We start from the raw sequence: 26,546 nt of genomic DNA on the forward strand, positions 1-26,546 counted from the left end.
TTAATTGTCTTCTTCTGCATTCGCTCCAGGTGGCTGAAGTCTTCTCTACTTGATGTTTTGTGTGCTTTATGTGAGGGTTTCTCCTCCTGCCAAAACACGGCACGCTGCAGATTAGCATGCGTTCCTCAAATCAAGCCTATTCTATGTCTCAGGGACATCCAATGGTGCTTTAACGGAACCGGCTGAATCCTCTGTGGCACGGTCCAGCAAATGCACTCAGAAACAGCAGCAATAGGGATTTTTTTTAAAAGATGGTCTGGTCGACATCGCTAATGGGCCCAACAGGAAGGAAATGTAATTTGAAAGGAGCTGATCTATGTACGCCGTTGTTGTGGGGTAATGCTGATGTAATTATTATCTGCCGATGATGGAGGTTGGTACAGGATGGATGTGGGACCGTGCCACCAATCGGTGCGGGATGCCAGGATGTCTTTCATTCATAGGCTGTCGCGCAGAATGCTACAGTAGCAGCATGTTTTAAAATAAAGCAGCTATGACAAGCAAAAGACCAAAGGGGTGTGGTCAGTGCTGATCTATTGGGGCATGACTTATATTATGTAATTTGCTCACAGACGTACACGTGGGTATGCCCGAGATCTTTACGCCATCGAACTTTCCCAATGTTCTGACTTATAAATGACTTTGCAACAGGCTATTTATCACTTGTATTAAAAATAGCTACATTTTAATTAATAGTCTGCATTGAACATTCTTGCTGCGGTGGCAAAATAAATATTGTATTTCTCTGAACTCATACATCATACAGTACGATACTGTGACACGGTTATGAAACTCTTTGATCATCGCACATCAAAATAAGAAAAAATGGACCTAGCATCAGATTTAAATTAGATTCAATTGAAGTAAAATGAAAGTGAGGTCATGTGATTTGGGTGGGGCTGACCCGTTTCGCATTTCATTTGCCAAATCACTAAAATACAGGCAAGTCGTATGTAATACAATATCCGCCATTTCCACTTACAAACTCAATTCAAATTTATGATAATAAAATTGATATGGTAAGAAATATGATCAAATCCATGAATTATTATATCCAATGGGATGTTCCTTATTTGATTGAATAAATTAAGTAACAGACTAATGAGGAATTCTGCATAATATATTTTTTATTAGCGATGAGAGTGTTCTCCTGATAAGTAGGCTACTGCCATTTAATATAGTCTGACTGGCACATTCCTAATTAGACATTTCCTAATAAGAACAACGTCTCATATTATAGATGCTTGATTTTGTCCCATAATACGTTTTCACATAGATAGCAAAATACTTGACTGTTTGCACAGATATATAGATTTGTAATTGCCATTGTCATGTGAAGTCTTAATTACGAGCTCTGCATTAACGTAATGGCCTATTCAGCTTTAAATTGAGCAACAGTGGCATCTGCCGGTTGGAAAGGGTATGACAGGAACGCAGGTCAACGTTCACAACAGAAGCAGAAATTACAAAATCTCAAACAAATACATTTAATTGTATTTAAATGTAAAGTGACTACAATATTCACTTTGCATTTAATGGCGCAAAAAATTGGTACTTTCTTTTGAGAGAAACAAGGCCAAAGTATGATGAGCTAACGTTACTGGGTCCTTTGGTTAGTCACGACCAACAAAAACGATCTCAAACCCATATACCTCATAAGCGAAATGCATTGTGCACAGCATTAATCTTGACGAAAACCATGGCACATCAAATGCATAACAGAAAGTAAAATATAAACCCTGCTGCAGTAGCCGTACCTTACTGTATGTGGGCAGAGACCTGCACAACTTTCTTCGTTTCCGATTCTGCGCACGCGCAGTGGAAGCACATCCGCCTCAGCTGAGCCTCTGAGAGTTGTGCGGAAAAACCGATGAAGTCCAGAAATTTATTACAAAGTAGCGATTAGCACCACGATGAGCGGAACGATCGTAGACAACAATGCGTCTTCTTTATCAATCCCGACAGACATCGCCGGACACATGTTAGATCTAGACGACGACGATGACTTGGAAGTTTTCAGTAAGGTAATTCATAAACTTAGGAAGAGTTGATGTCAGCTGCAGACTGAGAGTTACGGGGAATTTAAAATCAAGCGTCAAGTTTTTACGAACGAAAACTTTGTAACACTGTGAACACTGAGACAACATTGGGAAAACATTAACCATGTCCTCTCAGTTGCTTAAATGCCAGTAACGATGTGACGTTACCCACGTTTGAGTGTCAGTAAAACAGACGCAATACTGAAGCTGTGACAGAATCTTTTCATCATGAATCAAGTGAAAATCTCCACGGCTCACACGAGGTCTTTTGCTGTGATCTGAAGTTTCAAAGGTCAGCGATCAGGCGCTTTTCACCGCCACACTTTTCAGAGATCTGTTTTGTCCTACCAAAGTTAACTCTCTTACGTCTGTTTGAAAGGGGACGATGAATGTAAGACGCCAAGTAAGTGTATAAAACAGACCAGTAAAGAAATGCTGCCTGTGCTAGCTTCCGTTTTTTGAGTGTGCGTACTTCTCTATAACTTTTGAGTGGTGTTGCAGTTCGTGACAGTGAATGGTGATGAATGGGAGTGACGTGTTTAGCCTTTTATCTAGGTTGTAGTGTAAAGCAGGGCTGTCGTTTTTGCTGACTGTGGGTCATTTGGTTAAGACAGGAAACAGGCACAGCTGAGGGGATTTGCATGCGTCAGTGTTTGGACCAGCAATGTTAACAACAGTAGGGAAATCGGATGTTTTGCCTCTCACTGTGATCAAAACATAACACTTACAAAACAGATTTGGGAAAGGATCGTGTCCAACAGGTTCAGGCGCTGTTGGTTTAAATCAGATTTGAAGCATTACACTTACACTGCGGTGAATGATAATTATATTCATATGCAATGTTGTACTCCAATGTGCTTGAAAGAAAACAACAATGGTACTACTATTGTTTGTAGGCACAGTGTTATAATGTTACTTTTTGCAAAATAGTCCATGGTGAAAGCTCTGTGATCCATGGCACTGAAAACTGATATCATTTGTCTTAAAGGTGCCATGTGCAATTTCTGTGCCACTTATTTACAGATTTGCAAGATGATGACTTTTTCAACCGTTGTCCCAATCATTTTCCCATTCCATTGGCAGATAAAACAACCAACGACTGGCTGCAAGCAATACACAACTTTCATTGATTTTAGATGAACAAAAATCAGTTGTGAGCAGGTGTTTACTTACCTTACATTTGATCTGTTGGGTTTGATTTTGTGGGAAATGTCAGTTTGACATCATTTCACTTAAATCCAAGATTAAGTACATAAAGTAATCTGCAATTTTATGTTTCAAACAGAGAGGGCGATAGAGAGGAAGTGATGGACAAAGCATTGTAACATTAAAGATCCAACGTGTAATTTTTTTGAGGATCTATTGACAGAAATGCAATATACATAACTATGTGTTCAGAGGTGTATAAAGACCTTACATGATGAAGCGTTATGTTTTTATTACTTAAGAATGAGCTATTTCTATATACATACACCGCGGGTCCCCTTACATGGAAATCACCATATTGTTTCTACAGTAGCCCTAAATGGACAAACTGCTCTACAGAGCGCGTTTCGTAAATATGTTATCTCCTTCGGCTAAGAAGCGAAAACTTGACGACATCTTAGTCCTGTGTCAGCCACCGTAGTGCTTAGAAAGGGAGGGGTGGAGTGAGCCATTGGTTGCAATTCGCAACCTCACCGCTAGATGTCGCTAAATTTCATACAGTGGACCTTTAAAACAGGATACGCATCACCCCCACATCCAAAAGTGCTGTTTAAGTTTTCCGCTTATTTGCAAAACGTTTTTTGCCTATGTGGTTCTCTCATGTAACCAGAACCACATATTGTATTTTTTGCAGGATACGAGAGAAGGGAGCTCTTTTAACGCCTCCATGCAGACCTCCCCTGGTTCAATGATCAACCAATACAAGTTTGAGGAAGAAGAAGAAGACATTGACACCAAAGACATTTTTGTCACGGTTGATGACCCTGAAAGTTATGTGACTGCTATAGAGACGTTCATAACTTACAGGGTTGTGACCAAGGTACAACAGATCTAAGTACAAGTTTATTAGATTTGTACTTTTGAACGAGAAATCATTCTCACTTTTTTTCCACTGTTCTCTCTCACATCAGACCACTCGGAGCGAGTTTGACTCGAGTGAGTTTGAGGTGCGAAGGCGATACCAGGACTTCCTGTGGTTAAAGGCACGCCTGGAAGAGGCTCATCCCACGCTAATTGTTCATGTAGGTGAATTGTTTGTCTTTTTTTCAACATGCTGTTGAAACGAACAGAAGTCTATGGGACAGTGTATTTCAGATGGTTTTAAAAGCCGAAATTTAAAGATTGTATTTTTTATATAGCACTTGCGTTAACTCCCCTTGCAAATCTATGATTTGACCTGTAAGTTAGCAGAATTGAAATATTAGATGCATGTTAACTCGGACAGTGTTAGTACGTGATTTTATCTACATATGTTTAACTAATATGTTTACGTTGCTGTACTTTGTATCTGTTCCATCAGCCACTACCAGAGAAGTTTGTGATGAAAGGAATGGTGGAGAGGTTTAATGAAGATTTCATTGAGACGAGGAGAAGAGCGCTGAACAGGTTTCTGAACAGAATAGCAGATCATCCGATTTTCTCCAGCACTGAAGATTTTAAGATCTTTCTCACAGCAGATGTCGGGGTACGATACAAACACACATGACCAATATGTCTATGTGGACCACTCACAATTATTTCAGACAATGTAAATGTCTTGTTAGAATGACTATATTAAAGAGAATTTCTGGGGCACCATTGACTACCATTAGAGAAATAATTATTGTATTTTTTTGTTCTGTTGAACATAAAAGAAAATATTGTGAAGAAATAAACTGTTCTGGTGCACATTTGACAACCATTTTAATGGTAGTAAATGGTGCCCCAGAAATCTCAGTTGCTAACATTCTTCCAAATATCTTTCTTTCTGTTCAGCCAATCAAAGAATTTATACAGGTTTGAAACAACTTGAGGTTGACCAAATTTTTATTTTGGGGTGAACTATCCCTTTAACCCCATACATGCCTATATATTTCTTATGTTATTTTACTAGTTATTAATATTAAAGTTTTCTTTTTTATTGTTAAAAAATGATATAATGCCATGCCACAACAAAAAAGTGGTGCCATTCTACAAGGTATTTTATAGTTTTTTTCCTCCTTGGGATATTTCTGAGAATTGCAAGAATGATATCAAAACCAAACACACACACACTACTCTCGCTGATATTCACCGACCTGCTATGTTTTCTTTATATGTGATCTCAGTTTTGTCCCTTGAGGATTATGTTGAATACAGATAATGTGACCGTTTCTGTGTTTATACTCGGCTGAGAGACCTCTCAAGATAAGTAGACGCCTTCTGCCAGTCATAATAGTGTTGTTATGGATATCTAAAGCTTTGTATGTTGCTATGATACCGTTACAATTTATCACCTTTTTACTCTGTTGGTGCCATTACTGGCTGACCACGAAATGTAACCACTCAGAGTATTTTGCTAAATAAAACGCGGTAGAAAGACGTTTTTTTTTTGTCCATAAAGCTATATCAAAGACTTGCTCTGATCCTCCGTACAGGCCTTGACGTCTCATAAGAAACAGGGTCCTGGGTTTCTCAGCAGAATGGGGGAATCTGTGAGAGGCCTCGCTGCCACCGTCAGAGGGGTCAGAAATCGGCCGGAAGAATTCACAGCCATGCAGGAGTACGTAGAGGCCTTCGGACAGCATATCAGCTCACTCGATAAAGTCACGCAAAGAATCGTCAGAGAGCAGAAAGGTTGGACTTATTTCACACCTTATTTACTCGTCTGATTTAGGGGTCTGATAGTGAAAAGAAAGTATTTGGGATTATGGGAACTAATGGGCATAAATCTGCCGCCGCTGTCACAGAGTACCTGGAGGATCTGAAGGAATGTGTGCCAACGTACACCCTGTGGTCAAACTCGGAGGAGGAGCTGGCAGAGCCCCTGAGGGGCATGGCAAGCTGTCTGGAGAGATGCTACAAAGAGACAGAGGAGCAGGTCAAAGAGCTCAATGATAACCTCAATCCAACCCTTCATGAATACGTCCTCTGTACTGAGACGCTCAAGGTAGACCAACCTGCATTTCGTCCCATTTGTGCTGATGTTAGTAAAATAACCCTCTCCAACCAGCGCTGTTTTACAAAGCTAATTAAATATTTCATCCAGCCTTAAATTTAATTAAAAGATAACGATTGACATTTTCATATTTTCATAAGTATCGATCATGGGTTTTTAGACGGTGCTCAGGAGGCGAGACATCATCCAGGCGGAGTTCGAGGCAAAGACCGAAGCCCTCCTCGCCAAGCATGCCGACAGGGAAGCGGTAGGTCTATTATCGACTGTTCCCATTCTCCACGTAATCCATTCGCTGCTCTTTTGAAAACTCTCTGAGATTATTTTTAATAAAACAGAGCTCTAGGTGTCATCTCTGCTTTCATTAGATATTCGTCGTCGGCTGTAAAAGGAATTTAGAGAGATTATATGAATATTTTAAGATTGCAGTAGGTTTCCTCTAAAGCTGGACGTAGGACGAAAAACTTCAAGTAGGATGGTTTAAATATTACCCATATTGCCCGAGCTAATATTGTCAACAAGTCCTTTCAGTTTATTTTGATCTGTACTGTCAAATATCACGGCCACACAGATTGAACATTTGGAAAGGGCGTTATTGGACAAAGTACTGATGGTTTCCAGAGAAGCTTAGCAGCGACTCGGCTATATTGTAGATTTAATTACGAACTGTGATTGAGCGTTGCCCTCTTCTGACTTTCACAGTTTACTACAAAAGGCCATTTCTGAAATGTAAAAAATATCCAAGTTGGGGGAAGCACAGACAGTCTTAGGCCTGGTTTCACAGACGAGGCTTAGCTTAAGCCAGGACTATGTCTTCGTTTAATTTGTTTATTTAAGTTCCTTTTTACAAAAATGCATTGGAAAAAAACATTACTGGTGTGCCTCTTGAGACCAAACAATGGCACTGGCATATTTTAAGATATGTAACTACAAGCTGTTTTCAGTTTAGACTGCTTAAGCATTCATTTTAGTCTGGGACTAGCATTAAGCCTTGTGATGTGAAACCGGGCATTAGTTTGTTTATATTGAAGAGACTTGTATTATTCATATTTTATTTAATTTGGAATTTGTTTTAAAATTGCAATTTTTTTATTTGACATAAAAGATGTTCATATTTTGAATAGAAATGTGCAGCATTTGAGAAATAATTAAAGGGCGCTCATTTCTAATTTGTCTCAACTCATTTTGGGGGGAAAACCGTGAAAAAACCGCATCGACGGATCAGTATCGTGAATCGTATCGCAGGGAATGTTACATACCTAGTCAATTCCCAATAAATGCACATAATCTTTACTGTAGGCTGTAAGTCGCTTTGGATAAAAGTGTCTGCCAAATGCATAAATGTAAATGACTTCTTAATCGACAGTAATTAAACAGTTGAACGGAGCTCAAAATGATAAACATTGAATAGAAAATGATGCAACAAGAAAACAGACAAACAATTTACGATAATAGTGTTTTGGCCATCATGCTTAAATTTTTGCGGCATTTTCGCCCAAGAGGCGAGCGCTGCTCAATTTCTGACCCTGCAATCTTCTAAAAGACTTATTTTTGGCGGTAAACATATTGGGTGACTTCACTTCATTCTCACTATTGCTCATGTGTCCATTGAAGGATTCTAAGGTGCTGAGTTTAGCATGGGACAACTTGGTGGGACGGTCCCCTGAGGAAGTCAAACAGCAGAAACAGCAAAAACTCGAAGTGGAGATTACGGAGGTAATGTTTCCCATGAGCGCTTGGGCTTGGACTGTCTTATTTTGGCATCATCTGCTCAAACGTTTGTTTGACATGGTTTTCAGGGAACTGGTTTATAGAGGTCACCACGCCCTGATATGAGGGCGTGTTGTTGCCATTACTTTGTTTTACGTGTTTTTCTATCTCAGTCCTGGGTCGGGATGTGGCTTTTTACGCTTGAGTGCTGTGGTGTGTTCTGCTGGTTTAGCAGTTTCTGTGCTTCTTGTAATGCTATCTGTCATGCTGTGGCTACTTAGAGTGGATAACGGTCTTATGTCTCACACTGCTGACCGTGTTAGTGTGGTTTTCTTTTAGAGAATAGACGTGTGGTGCTCCTGTCTGTAAACCTGAAATGCTTTATCATCTGTATCAGTTGTACTAACTTAGAACTAATCCTGATATTGATCACACGTAGAGGAATTGAAAAATCCCTTTAACTCTCTACAAGCCTGTGATGTGTTCTTCATCCAGTAGAGGGCAGTAAAGATCATTGGAAAATCTTTTTTGGGGCCAAAACTGATATTCGCAGGAATCTCTCTACGTCTAAATATATGAGGCCATTATTTCAGTCAACATTTGCATTTCTGTAAAGCTTTGTATGAGTTATTAACAGTAGATGTTAAGCTATGAATATTGTGCAATAGGTTGCGAATGCTATTGCGGCATTCATTTTTAAGATTAAAACATAACTTTTCAGTAAGCGATTTTAATATCATTTAAATGTATATAATAAAGGAATATATTATGCGTAAAGATAGAAAATTAGGACATCACGCTTAAAAAATAATGAGCAGTTTGTTCCATTTCAAATGCCACTTACTTTGATATCTTGTTAATGTTAACTAATGACAATGACATTCAGACAAGTGTGGCTTTGTCTTAGCATTTTAAAGCTCCTGTATGTGGTGTGTCCTCCAGTCGCACACATCACTCAAAATTCATTCAGATTCCTTTCTAATGACGATAAGATTAGTCATTAGAGTCAGTTTGTTTGTCTGTGTGTGTTTTATTAACAGCGAGAGCTGATCAGCGTAACTAATGATCTGGCCGGGTTGTCAGTAGGGCGATGCGGCTCTAGACAGCTTCAACGATGCTTCGTGTCCCCAGAGCCCTGTCTCTGTTCACCAAACACAACTGCTGTTCCACAAGACAGCCTCACAACACCACACACACATACTAGAATGAAATGAGATGGAAATATAACAAACAACCACCTTGACCTTCATTAGCTTATCAGTCAATAAACAGCTCTCTCTCGCTCTCTCTCGCTCTCTCTCTCTGTCTCTCTCTCGCTCTCTCTCGCTCTCTCTCTCTCTCTCTCTCTCTCTCTTTCGCTCTCTCTCTCTCTCTCTCTCTGTCTCAGCCCACTACACCTCTCTCTCTCTCTCTCTCTGTCTCAGCCCACTACACACTGACATCAGTGTGTTTACTGTTCATCTCTTTCTCAATTGTCATCATCTAAACTGCTCAGATTATAATAGAGAGTTGTTAATATGTATCTTTGGGTCCAGTTAGAAGATGTGTAGTGACAGGACAGCAGCGAGGATGGTGAGTAAATATGCAAATGTGCAAACCACATATTTTGGATATAGTCGCTCCGCCATATATACAGACACACTGCACAATGGATTTGTCCCAAGACTTAGTTTACTAAGGCATCACGTTTTTAAGCTAACAGAAGTTTTGTTGTCATCTAGTGGATAGTAGTAGCAATAACATTCACTTTAATGAATGTTCAGTGCTTGAGTAAATATGAAAAAAAACGATTAATCGATTTCTAACAAGAATCATACAAAAGTAAATAAAAATGACTTTAATCAAATATTAAAATGTTTTACTATTAACATAAACTGCATTGCCCAACAATATGCAAAATTATTATTAACACAAAACGGGCTGTGGATTACTCTAACTTTTGTCTTTGTGGTACTTAATGCTTCAATTGTTCTCCCCTACTTTTTACGTCCCCTACTTGGATAAAAGCGTCTGCTAAATGTAAATGTACTCTTGTCAGATAAATTGCTTGTGATGGTCCTCATTTGTAAGTCGCTTTTTATAAAAGCCTTTTATGAAAAACTACATATAACGGGAAATTGACAGTTATGTAAGTGGATTTTAAATAGCTTCTGAATTTCAATGGGTTAATGGTCTTGGCAGCAATACTCCACAGCACAAAATCCTTGGTTGTTAACCAATGGTTGGATTAAAATATGGACTAACCCAGCCGTTGGTTTAAATTATCCTAGAAAATGTTCATATTTGACCCAACCATGTTTCAAAACAACCAATAAGCGTTTATAAGAGTGCACATGGTTTCCTCTTGTTGCGAGTGAAACTGTAATAAATGTAGTCTCTGGGTTGTGTATTTGTTTACCTCACAAAGTTCTGTTGTTAGTTTGATTTATTTTTTGTTGATATTTTTATTATTCATTTTGTTCAATGATAAAATGTCACGCAGTCTGTCCGTATTGCCATTGGCATTTAGCATTATTTTTCCTTGCTGTTTGTAACCTTTTATAGGTTATTATTATACAAGCAATGGCTTAAATGTTACATTTTATTTAGTGTGCTATTTTCAGAAGACAACTGTAGACTGTAAGCCCACTAGGTTTTGAAACAGAGCCAATATGAAACACATATCCGACAGTTATTGTCTGCGTCCTGGTTTGAAAATAAATTCAAAGCTATCAGATATGCTTTGTGCCGTTCTGTTAAACAACTTGGACATTCTTTAAAGAACTTGCAGCGAGCCAAGAAACATATTAACCTAATTACTGACAGATCCAGTTTATATGAGCGAACCAAATTTATCACGGCACGTTCAGCAGATGTTTACAAGAGTAAAGAAGCTTTAAAATGCCTGTATTTCAGCTCTCTATGGTGGAGGAGTTACTGTGTTGCTTCCATCCTAATTCAACATTTCGGTGCTTTGTAACCTATCTTCTCTGGGGTCAGAGGTCAGGATGAGGGTTGGACCAATACATCCAAAACTGCGATAAACTAATCAACCTCTCAAGTCAACTGATTGATTACTCGGCAACCCATCCTCGGTCAGGTTGATGTCTGGTGAAATGATATCTTTGTGTGTTTGTCTGTGCTCAGATTAGGGAAGACTTGTACAAGATGGAGGACAGGCTGGAGTGGGCGAATAATGCATTAAAGAGCGACTGGACCCGCTGGAAGAAGGTCATGAGAACTGATCTACGATCAGCCTTCATGGACACGGCAGAGAAGAATGTGAACTACTATGAGAAGGTGAGATATTCGCTAACGTATGTTACTGTTCTCATGGTTTCGACATCATAAAGATGACTGTGCAAAATAGTTTAGATCAATAGTACAGAGAGACTTAGCGCTGTGATCGTACGGTTATGTTTATTTTATCAAACTCTTTTATTTAAAAAAGCAAGAGCAATCCTGGTTTCCATGACATGCCTCCTTTAAAGTAGAAATGTAATTGAGAATATTTCAGAAGTGAGAGACAAACGTTCAAAGCTCCAGGAGGAAAAATATAGTCCCTGTTAAAGACTTGAACACATTGCTGACAGATTTGAGAGAGAGATGTATGTGGCTATCTGCCTGCACACATTTGCACGGCTGCCCTGGATATGTGCCAGCAGGGGGAGGTACTATCTCATTTTTATCCCCACTGACAAGTAATTGCCTTTCAAGTCTATAAATGTCCATACTTCAAGCTTAACTCTAAATTGGATGTGTTTAATAAAGTACATTTCTTAATTTATCTCTTAAATGCTCTCCTGTTTCTAATTCTCAAACTGGGAAGCACAACGCAAAAGAAGTCCTTACAGGCCCCTAGAGACCAACCTGTTGTTGGACAAAAAAAAAGAGACGAATGCGTTTATAGTAAGAGGAAATTTGACAAACTCTGCTAGCTCTCCGGGGACAGGTGCAGATGGAGAGGAGACGTTCAGCGAGATTTATCAGATGGAAAGCAGATTCAAAAATAAGGCGTGCATCGGGCGTTGAGCTACTTTGAAACTGATACCTGCCAAGCTACCCATAGTTTAAAGTAGTTAAACTACCATTAAACTATTTTATACGAATTTACTGCGAGTTATTAACAAAAAGTACCTTAAATGTTGACCTGGGTTTGTAAGCAACCACAGCACCACACACATTGGGCCTCATTCATGAAACATTCGTAAATATATGAGTAAATTCCAAGTAATTTGCACGTAAAACAGACCTTCCCGAAATTTTTCCGCAAATTACGTATCTAGGAATATCTGGTTTGGCTACATTATATTGCATAAATGCACAAGAGACTAATAGGCAATACGCTTACCAATAAATAAATCAATTAAACTGTGTCCACCATAGCGTTTTTAGCCAGCTAAAATAATAATACCTGGTGCTCTTCCGAAAACGACCAGCTGGTGGCGTCTGAGAACGCTTTGGAGGCACTGCGCGTTATTCTAGAGACGTGTTGGTTGCTGCTATTTGGAATATCCGCAACAGTTAGCCTAGCCTACTTGTTACTAGTATCTTATTATGAAGAATATTACTAATTATGAAAATGCAGTAACCGTTAATATTAACTTCTCCATTGTTGTGTATGATGGTTGGTCAATGTAGTGTTTGTCCCGCCTCTTCTTCAAAGTGATTGGATGGCTGTGTAAAAAATGACAGTGACGAGCTCTGCGTTTTACCCAAAGTTAACAAGTAAAAAATGATAAAAGACAGTGCAAAAGAACTCGTGAAATATCATTATTATACAGTACATCAGTTTGTCTAAAAGATTACAGAACGTTACGTGCGGTTTTACGCACTATTTACACGTGGTATGGAGCAGGTTTCTTTCTAACATTGTGAAAATACGAACATTTTCATGAATCCGAAAATTCACGTCAAAAATGACTTTACGAACGATTTACACAAAAAATCGTTCTGGTCGTGTTTCATGAATGAGGACCATTTTCTTTAAAACTATCTCGTTGTTAGTAAGTCTATGGTTATCCTTAAGTGTCATGTCTATGGGCTGGTACGCTACGCACAAAATCTGTGCAAATTTATGGAAAACAAGGAAGCATATTAATTGATTCACAGCTGTACGGTTGCAGAGGGCTTTTTTTGTGCATTCTGAGTTTATCATACAGATTATTCCTCACAATAGTTTCTTGTGTAACCTCCAGGCAAAGAACATGTTTATTTTATGTGGAAGGAAAGGCTAGACAGCATCAGACACGTGAGAGGAGGTAATGAATAAGAAAAAGAGAAATTGCGTTGGGGAAGGGATGGAGAGGTTCACCAGATTTACTCTGTGGATACATGATCATGATGGAACTGTGTAGGCCCACCATGGTAGAGGTAGACAACCAATCAATCGAAATGTGACAGAAATGCATGTGACAACATGACTTTGCTGGTTATGTTTAGCTTGAAAGAAAATTACAATAACCAATCGGAATGGAAATGGAAAAATCTGTATATGTGCACAAAACTCATATGTGCAGTATATAATAGTTACGACGCAATGTAGGAATATGTGTTGTGTGAACTACCCCTAATTCTCACAAAATGGACTGTAATGGACTTTAGGCCTTACGTTCAATTATATGAAAATAAAACAATATTGACTTATTTTATCAGTTTTTTGTTAACATCTATTCCGTTATGAACTTATCTGCCACAATAGCTATTGCATATACTATACATAGTAATGTTTATACATTATCTTTATTTTACATGAATATTGATAGATTTAAAAGATACTAACTCTCAGCTGAAGTAGGTGGATGTTTAACATTTGCATGCTATTTGGTACAGACAACACAGCAGCCGTGTACTGTAACATGGCAACATCAGAGGATTACCATGGAGACGCCATAGCAACAAGGCTGTTGCTGAAAAGATGGCAAAGATAAGGAACCAGTCACAAAATGATTTAGTTCGACCAAAGCAAAGACTTCAGAGGGTTTTCAAACAGACTGCAAAAACATTTCTTACGAAACCAGAGTTAAAACAAAAAGCTGATGCAATGCTTTTAAAAATTCACATTTTGCGCTCTGTTTGAACTCTTCTAGTCGAAACAATGAAATGCTTTTCACAGTCTGATCTGCACGGCTACGTCTCATGTGCGTCTGTGTTCGTGCATGTTATTTACACTAGCATCATTGACTGATCACAAAAAATGGCATAAATTCAGAGCTCATTACGGTTGAAACCATCAGTAACCATGTGCCACTTTACACTACTCAAATAGGCATTGACATTTTCAAGCACAGGGTACGTTTCGTAAATACATTATCTCCTTTGGCAAAGAAGCGAAAATTTGATGACGTCGTAGTGCTGTGTCAGCCGCCATAGTGCTTTGAAAGAGAGGTGGGGTGAGCCGTTGCTTGCAATTCGCAATCTCACCACTAGATGTCGCTAAATATCTGGACCTTTAAATAAAACAAATAATAGTGTATGAAACACTACCAATTCCCTGTCCTGTCAATCCAGGCCTCATCTTTCTTTCCAATAAACTGTATTCTATATTCACTCGATATTAATCTCCGGGATTTTCTGCAGAGACAAATATAGCTGTGTCCTAATGTGATTCAGAAGGCCACCGTGGTCCAGCAAACCCCCACACACGTGGCCTGTCTAAAGTCATTTACTGAGGTCATGTCACATTCTGTTAAGGAACACATTGACAAATTGCTTTTGACAGCTGGGCGTTCACAACCGACGTGCCTTCAGAATATCTTCTATGACACACTCGCAAGTGGCATGTGGTTTGGGCTGTTGTGGGCGAGGTGTTTAGGGGCTTGGGCGGAAGTTGATGAGTCCCAGTCGGGACATTTATCAAAGGCTTAACGGGTGACACCTAAATGGCACGCGGGTTGAAGGGCGATCACAGCTTGTGAATGAAATTGAAAACTGAATGGGAGCCACTGGTCTGCCTTTGTGGTGTATGTGTTGACCGTCTGTCTATGTTACGGCAGTCAGAGAGTTTTTATCGATGAAAGAATATAAAAAACTCAATTATGTTTTGAACTTTTATCATATTGCTGTCACTGTTATGTAAAAGCAGTCGAGCCTTGAATAATGAGTAACATCCATTGAACTTCAGTGAACGAGTAGCACTACTTATTGTTTAAAATCTGTAACATAAACATATTTATTAAACAATATGTTTAATATATTTGTCTTCTCTTGCAGTGTTTGGCTGTATGGGAGACATTCTTGCTGTCTCAGAGAACAGATGCTGAAGGAACTCAAGTGTTGGACTCTTCCTAAACTCCCATGGTGCTTTTAGCTAAACGGTGGACCACCAAAAAGTCGCTTTTTTGTGCAGACGAACAGAGCCAAACACATACCAAAAAAGGAACCACAGGCCTCTGCAAACCTAGACCCAGAAAGAGATCTATAATAGAAATGTGTTTTTCTCTCATCAATACGTTTGCCCCAAAGCACCTCCCTAATGCTTTTTATAATGGGTTTAAAAAATAATATTGCCAAATGTTTTATATTGAGACATTTCTCAAGTTCAAATCATGAGATTGGGTTTCAGGGCATGAGAAGAATAATGCAATTCATGAAAAATGAGGATGCATGCATCCTGGCTTTATTGCTTCATCTGACCTTTATATCGTGGTTTCACTAAGGATTTAATCTATATGATTTTTTTAGAATATGTCCTGCCCTTTTTACAGATCAATGCAAAATCTGTTTACCTTTTATCAGAGCTGCCTCACCTCAAAAACTTTCCTAAATATAAATGCATACGGAAAGATGCATTTTGTGCGTTGGGATGAATTTTATCATTGCATTCTTCAAGGATGATCCAAAAATTATATATTTTTAAAAAGCCGACATTCCAAAATGGTTTACATTTGACAGTGCATTAATTTAGCATCAATAGAATTTAATTATTGCCAAAGAATATGAAACAAGCTAATCAACATTAATGGTATGATTTTAATGCTATGCACTAATGTCTGTAATTCAATTGCAAACTGACTTGAAATACTTACAGCACGGTGGTGAAATGTTTTTTATTAAATTAACTTGCAACTTACAATGATGTATTTTGTTGGATAACTGTTGGATATTCTCTCTCAAGGGAGACTGAGCAAACAGCTGCATGATGGATCCTAAAGTAGGTTATCACAGCTGAAGTGTATTAAACGCAAAAAAAACTTGCTTTAAATGAAAGTTTGGAGGGAATCTGATTCATTAAAGAAGCAGAATTCTGTCAAACTGGCAACCATATCGCTGCTTAACGCCAATGTATTTAAAACACATATGAAATCATTGGCAGCTTTTGAACTACATCACATTTCATGTCCATGTCTTGTAGCAAAGCCTATTGTTTCGTCGCATCCTTCAAAACCCTCTGGCTGGAAACCCTTAGCGTTTTGCTGAGCTAACACATTTTATGAACAAACAATTTTTTTGAGTCACGATCTGTCCATGTGTACAAACGCCTGGAATGGCACAATTAAGAGAACCCCCCCCCCAGATTTTTCAATTACAGTCATAAAAACATGCTTTCCAAAAAACCCGAGGTGTTGGAAAGCAACACCATGTTGTCTTGAACTGGAAAAAGCCAATTTAGGAGATTCTCCTCAGCAATAATTTGCTATCTTTGAATGGAAAATACATTGGGAAGTTTAGCTGGGAAGAATCTGCCCCGCTTTGGATTTTCCTCATTGTGAGATGGGAAGTTCAGACATATTTTTCGTTTTTTTACATAATAAGTAGCCTAAGTGATGTCTCCTAATATGTCCCCATTTGCTCTTATTCCTGTCTAGTGAAACATATTAAGTGTTACATAGAACAAAATAACAATAGTTTGGCACATAGAAGTTCTATTCTTGTTATGTTTAGAAGTGGGTCGACCCGCTCAACATGCGTCACCTTAGAAGTTAATGTAATGTATCCAAGTTCCTGGTTACTGTTGTGTATCGTGTGTGTGTGTGTATGTAATTATAGCATTAGGTGTGAACCAGACCATGTCAACCCACATAGAGGAACCGACAAGACAAACGTGTGCCAACATGCAGCTCACTGAAAACAAACGGATAAGAAGGTACTGTCCTTAGTTTGAATTGGTTATATTAATATAGACTTTATTCTTACTGTTTCAGTTCTTAGGCACGGTGTGCATGTTGAATGATTTAAATGAACAGTTTTCTCAAAAATAAAAATTCTTCATTTACTCATGTCATTCCAAACCTCTATGATTTTCATCCGTGGAGGTTTAAGGATGTGAGTTAGCCGTACGTTTTGGTAACCACTAAAAGTTTGGTCGTTTCTTTGTACCAAGCTAGGGTATTGTATGGTGTTTATATTGTTTAGGACACATTAGAATTTAGTGTAGTTTGGTCTATCATAGTATTATTTTGAAGCGTGAAAGTTCCTGGTCATGCTTTCATTGTGTGGAAAAGAGCAGTTTGGAAATCACCTGTGTTGAGTTTGAATCAACATGTGATGTAATTATTTTGACACACTATTTGAATCTGTTTGTTGGGGTTTTTGTTTGTTTTGTGTTTTTCTCATTATGGATCTGAGGTATGAAATCATTTTCTATTGTTTGAGGGAATGTTGGAAAGGACTCAGTGGTTCTGTTGGCCCTAATCTCTCTCTGTGCAGCTGGGCACCAAAATAGAGAAGCACACCATCAAAACAGACCATTTATATTGTATGCTGCGCCAAGCACAGGACTCAAACAGAGAAAATTACTCCACTTGGAGATGTTGGAGGTGATGACTGGTATGTTATTGTGAATGTATGTAGTTGTTAGTAAAAAACAACCTCAGGAAATAATTATACACTTCATTGGTGTTGGCTGTGTGATTCTTTCTTCGAGAGATTTGATAAGATTCACTCCCAGCTTAAAAGAACTGTTTGTATGCTTTATTTGACTGACTGCTAGGTGTGCCCATAGAGAATCTTGTTGTGGTTGTTTTGCTATCGGGAAGTGCTATTGTTAAGTCTGTTGCCTTCACCTTATCAACAATTCAATAACAACTACATTCAATACAACAGTCTATCCGCTTTGTCTCCTTTCAGTAGTCGCTTCTTTGATACAACTGTGCAGTTAGCAATCACAATTAAAATCAATAAAGCTTTGGAGTTCAAAATCTGCACTTTTATGGTTTTGTCTTGTCTTATATGTTATTATTGCTCTTAAAGTTTTCAACTTTGTTACTATGTTTTTCTCAAGGATTTGGTTTACTTTTTTTGTAAAAAAAAAATTTGTTTTATTTTTTATTTCAATTTACATTGAAATCTCTCAAAGGGGTCATATGACACGGCTAAAACAAATTTAATCGTTTGTTTTAGATGTATTGCAATGTGTATACACGATTTAAGGTTCAAAAACGCTGTATTTTCCACATAGCTTGTTTGTATCTCCTCTTTGCCCCGCCTCTCTGAAACGCGCAGATTTTTGACAAAGTTCATCTCTCTGAAAAGCGAGGTGTGCTATGATTGGCCAGTTAACCAGTGCGTAGTGATTGGTCGAATACTGGAAGCGTGTGACGGAAATGTAACGCCTCTTACCATATTTGGAACATCAGGTTCCAAAGCAATTTACTGACAGGTACGCCCACCTTACTTGCGTATACATTTGGGCGGTCTTAGTCAAATCATACCACCAACTGACGTAGATTTGTGGGGGTGTGGCTACACGAGGCGTTTCAGGCAGGTCTGGGTGAGCATTCGCTTTTAGATAGAATGCATCTTTTGTTCTGACACTTTGTTTTTTTGCAATTTTACGTGTCTAATACATGCATGACCAACTTATAACACACCAAAGACACAGAAAACACGTGTTCATATGACCCCTTTAAATCTTGTTTTTCATTTGCAGAAATTGTACAATTTGATTGTTGATGTATATTTTCTTTTTCTCAGAAAAGCAAAAGTCTTGAACTATTTTCCATTTATTTTCCACATGTCTTCACGATGCCATAGAAGAACCATTTTTGTCTAAATGGTTCCATAAGAAGAACCTTTTAAGCACCTTTATTTTTAAGAGTGTATGAGAAACAAGTGGGACGTCAAAAAATCCCATTTGTGATATTTCTGTTTTTGTGGACTGTCTTTAATAATATCCTGATTTACAGATGTTTAACACATGCAGGTAGCATTTACCCATATGGAATGTTTAATTCTTCATTCTTGAAAGTTTTCTCATCTTTTCATTCGTTTATTCACAATGTTTTAACAGAAAGAGTGAGAAGAGAGATCAGTGCTGTCCTTGGGAAGATAATGGAATGAACGGTAAGCAACCAAACACATTCATGTTCTAACAGAAGGAAAAGACGACTCATGTCTTGAATCTGAAAGAAAAATAAATATGCTCCCTGCCTGGAATGCCACATCAGAATCCGTTGACGTTTCTTTCCCCTTACGCTCGCAACCACATGAGCTTCATTTCTAATTACAGATGCTTTCACCTGCTGTGTGATATTCCACGTGGGGTTGTGAAGGCGCCCATTATACATTATATTCTTCTGAGTCTAGCTTGCCAAGCATGACTCAGAATCACCTCGAAGTGTGCGTCGGGGTTGAAAGACGCGACTTTCCCAGCACGGAGACATTTATTTTCACGTAGAGACAGGAGGCCAGATGTGTAATTTGCAAATGTTTTTCTCTGTTTTGACTGTTTTTTTTCTGTTTGTTTGAGTTTGGTAATATTATTTTGGCTGTATGGTGAGAAAGAATGGTTTACTTTTCACAGCTGGGGCCGTTAATATTCTGAACAGTTTTTGATTCTGATAAGCGGACAGGATATGCAAAACAACACGCGTCAATCTCGTCTTCCGCGAAGGTTGAAAATATTTGTCAGATCGTGTCACTCACGCGAAAATAACGAACTTTTCCAGCGAGTAATAAAAAGCGTGGAGCGCGAGTAATTAAAACGCGTTTGGTGTGAACCCAGCATTAGGCCCGATTCACATTTCACGTCTTTTCCGCGCATATTCGTTATTGTAGACTAAATGTAGACGCGCGGCAGGCATCGAGATGGAAATATTTCAGCTTTTCGTGTTTTCCACGTGGTTTTAGACGCGAAATGTGGATCGGGACTTACAAGTGTCTCCATTGGAGTTTCAGAAGAGATCTCAACAGTGTCACAAACTAAGATCATATTTGTCAAGTCTGCAATCAAAAGTCAATAGCATTGAAGATCTTAGTATGAACTCACACATTTCTCATCAACTTTAGCCAAATCCAGATTATTTCACCTATACAACCTTGTTCATAAATCCACTTCAATGAAACTGAGCATCAAATCTCCTATGAAAGAGTAACTTCTAAGAAATAAAAATTTAGTCCGGTTCGTGTGCATTAATTAAGGCAAATACAAAAAAACGAAATCATTACATTTTCAGTTAAAGGTGCAGTTTGTAACAATTTTGCAGTAAAATATCCAAAAACCACTAGGCCAGTGTTATATATTTTGTTCCGCTGAGTACTTACAATATCTCAAATGTTTCCAACTACTTGTAAATCGTGAGAAAATCGTCATTCTAAACAGTAACACGGGGCTGTGCGGTCGCCTGTCAATGGCGTCATGTCCGCGTTCCCCTTTGTTACCGCCTTTACTGATGTAGAAACCGCATGACAGCAGTGTCGTGGACAAATGCGGAAATAGTGTCTAGCGTCTAGCAAGCCACTAGCTTGTTTCGAGCAGTCACTTATTTATGGACCACAATTATTCGCAACAATTATAAAACTTTACCTCATCCGCTAACATGATTTCTCGTTCCCGTCTGATTGATGGCCATCAGCGGTGGAGTTGAAGACAACACATCCCATCATTCCACGCTCCTTCACAGCGTCATCAAGCTACGCCATTGTTGTCGTTTTCATCGTGCGCCCTCTAGCGGCGGTTTTTACAAACTGCACCTTTAAACCTACAGTGTGATGTAAATTGGCCTGATGATGTAATTATAATTTAAAATAAAAAAGAAACAGTGCTAAATAGAGACACTTTCAATAGTGGTCTCAGACTTCTTGCCCCTATTGTTCTTCCACCCACTGCTACTGAAGGTTAAACAATGAACATTTTCATTTAAACCCTCCACCATTAGTCTTATTCTGTGTTAAAAACCGGTGAGTCATACAGAGTCCCTCAGAGCTGCATTCTGCAAAAGAGCCATAGAGAGGGACATCGATCAGAGCCGGGCTACGCTGGACTTAGACCTGACATTTAAAATCCCCACCTGTGAGATTCATCATCAGACTAACTGGACTCAGACACCCATAGACCCAAGAGCAAGAAAGAGGGAGGGTGTGAAGCCTTATCGATAGACATAACCTTGTTAAACAGAAATATTCCTGTATTCCCAAATGTCCTGAAAGGATATGTACCCGAATTAGACATTATTAGGCACTTTTTTATGTGCAATTGCGTTATTTTAATGATTATTTTTTATTTTGATGACCCAGTCTGGCTCCAACACAATATTAAAGCTTTTTGTTTTTCTGTCTTTTTTAGATGATGAATTTCACGAATGCCAAATGGCTAAACAGAAAGTTCTGCACAAATGTCGTTATTTGGACCAAAGGAACATAATTTTGTCCCCCAATTTATTTGTCCAGTCGAGGTCTGACACGTCCGTAACAAATGATTCATCGGACGGAGCAAACAGAAGATGGAAAGCATCTCAGCGAAGCATCCCTTCTAAACGTTCTGCCAACCCAGGCTTGATTCTTACCAGAACTGTTGCACTGAACCACAGCGTACCCATAAATCCAAGTGATTCCACTGACTCAATGACCCAGAAACAAAATATTGTTTTTTGCGAGAACTCAACGCCTGTATGTCTTATAGGGGTGAGTGAAGCACTGCCAATGATAGAGTGGATTCAAACATCATCTCATGTGCAACCAAGTGAAGAAATGGCTGGGCGGCACGTCGAATCTGTCTCGGCGAACCATGCAACAAGAAGCCCTCAACCTGCATGGAAAAGGGCATCTGTTCATAGACTGGAATGGTGTCACGAGTGCCCGGCAAAGGTGGCCCATCTGGGTTCATCATCATTGGCTGCCAATGGCCCGTACGCAGCCAGACTCAGGGTGATTCGGAGGGTCGCCCGGGTAAGTGGAGGTTATAGAGCCGCTGCGGTGCAGAGCGGTCACGTGGAAGAAAAACTGTGCCCTTACAGACTACCAGATCATCACAACGCCCTGCACAAAAGCTGTTATCAAACTGGCAACCAAATATGTCTCTGTAGCTCTTTCCAACCACGGGCAAGACACAGTCCAGGTGTCCAGAGAGACCAGAGAGACGCTACGCAGATCCTTGAAAAGACAGAGCAAGGACAGAAACGAGAGTTTTCAGAGGTGATCAAAGTGATGGTAAGAGACCACCAATATCACTGTGCTTAAATTTAAAGTCTCAGTATGACACGTCATTCAATATGACACTTTTCTGCCACATCATTCAATCGATGCCCTGATTCTGTGTTTTTTTAAGACACACCAACTCACAATAGAGTTGCTGCCTGTGTTGCTGTGAAGTCTACAATGCAGATCAATGGCTCCATAAGGATATTGATGTGTTTCATGCTAGAGAAAAAAGAATGATTTTTTACACAATCAGCCTCAATTTGATTTCTGGAGCATGCTGCTTTTGTTAGATTGCTTTACGTTTACTGGAACAATTTAGACTTGAAAGGAGGCACTTGTTGTGTTGTCCTACAATGGACTTTATGGATGATGTGCAAAGAAATTTGTGATCATGTCACTGGAAAGATTGCTTAAAATGTATTTTAAAGGTGCAGTTTGTAACAATTTTGCAGTAAAATATCCAAAAACCACTAGGCCAGTGTTATATAGTTTGTTCAGCTGAGTACTTACAATATCTCAAATGTTTCCAACTACTTGTAAATCGTGAGAAAATCGCCGTTCTAAACAGTGACACGAGGCTGTGCAGTCGCCTGTCAATGGCGTCATGTCCGCGTTCCCCTTTGTTACCGCCTTTACTGATGTAGAAACCGCATGACAACAGTGTCGTGGACAAATGCGGAAGTAGTGTCTAGCGTCTAGCAAGCTACTAGCTTGTTTCGAGCAGTCACTTATTTATGGGCCTTTATTACTTTACCTCATCCGTTAACATGATTTCTCGTTCCCGTCTGATTGATGGCCATCAGCGGAGGAGTTGAAGACAACACATCCCATCATTCCACACTCCTTCACAGCGTCATCAAGCTACGCCATTGCTGGTGTTTTGATCGTGCGCACTCTAGCGGCGTTTTTTACAAACTGTAGATTTAAGGACATGGTCTATTTCAAGACATTTTAAAGGGGTCATGTGACGTGGCTAAAACGAATATTATCATTTGTTTTAGATGTAATGCAATGTGTTTACATGATTTAAGGTTCAAAAACGCTGTATTTTCCACATACCGTGCATGTTTGTATCTCCTCTTTGGCCCGCCTCTCTGAAACGCGCAGATTTTTGACAAAGCTCATCGCTCTGAAAAGCGAGGTGTGCTATGATTGGCCAGTTAACCAGTGCGTAGTGATTGGTCGAATACTGCAAGCGTGTGACGGAAATGTAACACCTCTTACCATATTTGGAACATCAGGTTCCAAAGCAATTTACTGACAGGTACGCCCACCTTACTTGCGTATACATTTGGGCGGTCTTAGTCAAATCATACCACCAACTGACGTAGATTTGTGGGGGTGTGGTTACACGAGGCGTTTCAGGCAGGTCTGGGTGAGCATTCGCTTTAAGATAGAATGCATCTTTTGTTCCGACACTTAAATATTTGCAATTTTACGTGTCTAATACATGCATGGGCAACTTATAACACACCAAAGACACAGAAAACACGTATTCGCGCCATATGACCCCTTTAACAGAGACACGCATGTACAGCACTAGTGATTTTGAAATGTCAATCGTAGCCCATTTTATTTAGAGAATTCTGAATCATGTCACTCAAAACCTGTATGTAACTTTTTTTCTTTGAAACACCATTAAGATAATTTGAGAAATGTCTCAGTGGTATTGTGTCCATACAATGGAAGTCAATGGGGGCCAATGTTGTTCGGATACCAACGTTATTCTTTTGTGTTGTGTAGAAGAAAGTCATGCAGGTTTGGAATAACACGAGAACGAGTATATGATGAACGAATTTTCATTTTTGGGTGAACTGTCCCTTTAAATGACCAAAGCAACTTTTTCTTTTTAATGTGACTTTAACTAATACAGTACAACCTTATATCGAACAATGATGAAACAGCTTCTTTATTTAAAGTAACAAGGTCCTTTTTAAAAAACATCTAATGACTGAAGCTCAGAACAGAGAAGGAATCCATGCTGGAAAGGAATAGAGTTTTCAGTGGCCCTGTTGAGTGAGAGTTATAAATGTGGGACGGCCAAATCGCTTCATCTTTTCTGATTGCTTGTTTGTGTTGTTCCTCAGGACACACAATGTCAGTCAGGATGGCCGAGGACCGCTGAAACCCCTCCTTCTCCACACCACGTCACTTTCTCTCATATTCTACAGGTCCTGCAGAGCAAACCAGCCAATTTCCCAGAGGTCAGGGGCCAGAGACGCCACAGGGCCCTTTAAACGCCACTGAGAGCATTCAATATATGATGTCCTTCATTTTATAGTCTGTACACATCAGTGAAGTGCCGCTTAAGAATGTGCCACAGGGGACTGGAATATATTTTTTATTCCAACTTTATATTCCATCGTCTGTACAGTGCGAAAGGTCATGAATTCAAGAAAGCCCTGAATGAAAGGACTCAAAGAGATGGATTCACATATTTTGATTCACTAGGAAATCCATCAACGGCAACCAAGTAAACCAACCATGGGAGAAGAAATATATGGGAATACAACAAAACATGTGCAAGCTATAAAATAGACCATGATCAAATAACATAAATATAAACACTATTAAAAACACTTATTCAGTAAGTAATTCAGAGTGTAATACAGCTAAGATTTAAAGAATAAGAATGATGATAAATATAGTACAATATGTACTTACAGTATGCCATTATACACCCGTACACTCACGCTAACAGCACAAACATAAGAAAATAAAAACATGAATCATTTTCTGACAAAAAATATATAATATGCATTTACACCATGTTTGTTTTTCATTTTAATACTGTTGCAGGTGCTATGATCATTTTAACGCTTATAGCAGGATCTAAAAATCCTCATTATTATTATTATTATTTTGATTTTTTTATGTGTTTGCATGTAAACATGCAGCTATGTCTTGTGTAAGGACGTGTGATAAGAGCTCTTGCAATAATATACTAGATTATTTCACAACAATATTCTACATGATAAAAAATACATATCGCTGCTGTCCCTCTGAAACCTTGTATCTCCATATTTGATGATTTTCATTTTTGGCATAAATCATTATCATTAATCACCACTGGGTTTTGCAAATATCTAACCAATAAAAAGTGCTTGTCAACTTTGACAGCACAGTATTTAATCAGTGTTTTTACCATTTTACGAAAAACATGGAGATCCAAGGTTTCGGAAGGACAGAGACGATATCATTTTAGGGGAGGCCAAATAGATGAGTTTCTCATGAGATACAGACGATCAAATGTTATTGCTCTTTTAAGAATTGGTCACATGAATTTATGAAACTGAGAACAATCATTTATGTGTATAAAGCACCAGAAGACTAACGCCTTTAAAGAAATGTACAAGTTATTTCCAACTTAATTTAGTAATGCACAGACAATCATTTTCGACTTCCCACAGTCGTAACACCAAACAAAAATGTGATTACAGTAAAGCAAAAGCTTAGCAGACAAATAAACCAGAACACTTAAACCTTAATGGTGTTACTGACATCATACTCTTTATTACAGTTTGCATATTATGTGAATATAAATACTGAATTTGTGCATACAACAAAGCCAACTGATTTTTTTTCCTTTTAGTTTTAGAGGGATGATTCGAAATGATCATCTGTGTTGAAAATAACCTGGAGTATTTCTCTAAAGTCACATGACTTAAATGTAGAGGGTCAGAATTTACTGTTATAAAACAACAAAAATGCAAGTGACTTATTTTATACGACAGCTTTTTCTATTTTTCAGTACACATGAGGTATCGTGGTTTGTTTCAGAGATCACAGCAGGATTCTTTCTGACTCGTTCCTTTAACATTTCGGACATCTACCCACTATTATGTTGGCCATTAAAACAGTGAACGTCTATGTCGCGGAGGGTAAATGGACGGACCCATTACTTTAGTGAAATGGCTTGTGATTGTCTTTGCAGATGATTCATTCTTCACAGCGGGGTGAGCCAAGATCCTCAGGGTTCACACGTAGCTTTACTGGGCCCATTACGATGCCCATCGGCCTCTGTGTGAAATTGAGTCACGGCTCATGAATGATCAAACCGATGCTGTTTTTATGCTGCCAGTACAGTGAGTTGACTGTACTCGAGTTTATATAAGCTTTGGTATTTTTTATGTAAGCTTTCAATGTATATTTTAGTTGATATTAGATTTTTGAGCACACTGTGTATTTACAAATGCACTCATCCAATGCAAGCAATTAACAAGAAACATATTCATATAGGAATGAAAACACTTTCTGGTGTATTTGGATGATTCTTCAGGACGAAAACAAAGAGTTTAAGTACTTAATTTAATAATTACATTTTATAATCATCATCATCA

The 26,546-nt window shown here is 38.7% G+C and overlaps 1 protein-coding gene across 4 annotated transcripts; it reads left to right on the forward strand.

Annotated features, from left to right (window-relative positions):
- Nucleotides 1–1,807: 1,807 nt before the first annotated feature.
- On the forward strand, nt 1,808–26,475 carry snx7 (sorting nexin 7). 4 transcript variants are annotated; one of them, XR_008961837.1, is made up of 13 exons: nt 1,808–2,024; nt 3,880–4,065; nt 4,157–4,267; nt 4,546–4,710; nt 5,642–5,840; nt 5,954–6,153; nt 6,323–6,409; nt 7,774–7,875; nt 10,996–11,148; nt 15,061–16,933; nt 19,079–19,131; nt 21,353–22,215; nt 24,294–26,475. XR_008961837.1 is itself a non-coding variant. In XM_057322423.1 (10 exons), exons 1-10 carry the CDS (start codon nt 1,914–1,916, stop codon nt 15,136–15,138), a joined length of 1,392 nt encoding a protein of 463 aa, XP_057178406.1. In that variant the 5' UTR covers nt 1,808–1,913; the 3' UTR covers nt 15,139–17,954. The 4 variants fall into 4 exon arrangements, 1 of the variants encoding a protein (XP_057178406.1); XR_008961838.1 differs by having other exon boundaries at nt 1,884–2,019; XR_008961839.1 differs by lacking the exon at nt 7,774–7,875.
- The last annotated feature ends 71 nt before the right edge of the window (nt 26,476–26,546 follow it).

This window comes from Triplophysa rosa, linkage group LG23, assembly GCF_024868665.1.
Source record: "Triplophysa rosa linkage group LG23, Trosa_1v2, whole genome shotgun sequence".
NCBI classification, from domain to species: domain Eukaryota; kingdom Metazoa; phylum Chordata; class Actinopteri; order Cypriniformes; family Nemacheilidae; genus Triplophysa; species Triplophysa rosa.

What these genes read in the sequence shown, in the direction of transcription:
- snx7 (XM_057322423.1), top strand. Translation starts at nt 1,914, where the DNA reads ATGAGCGGAACGATCGTAGACAACAATGCGTCTTCTTTATCAATCCCG. An exon ending in ATCCCACGCTAATTGTTCAT is followed by an intron (nt 4,268 to 4,545) that starts GTAGGTGAATTG and finishes CTGTTCCATCAG; the next exon opens with CCACTACCAGAGAAGTTTGT. An exon ending in TTCTCACAGCAGATGTCGGG is followed by an intron (nt 4,711 to 5,641) that starts GTACGATACAAA and finishes TCCTCCGTACAG; the next exon opens with GCCTTGACGTCTCATAAGAA.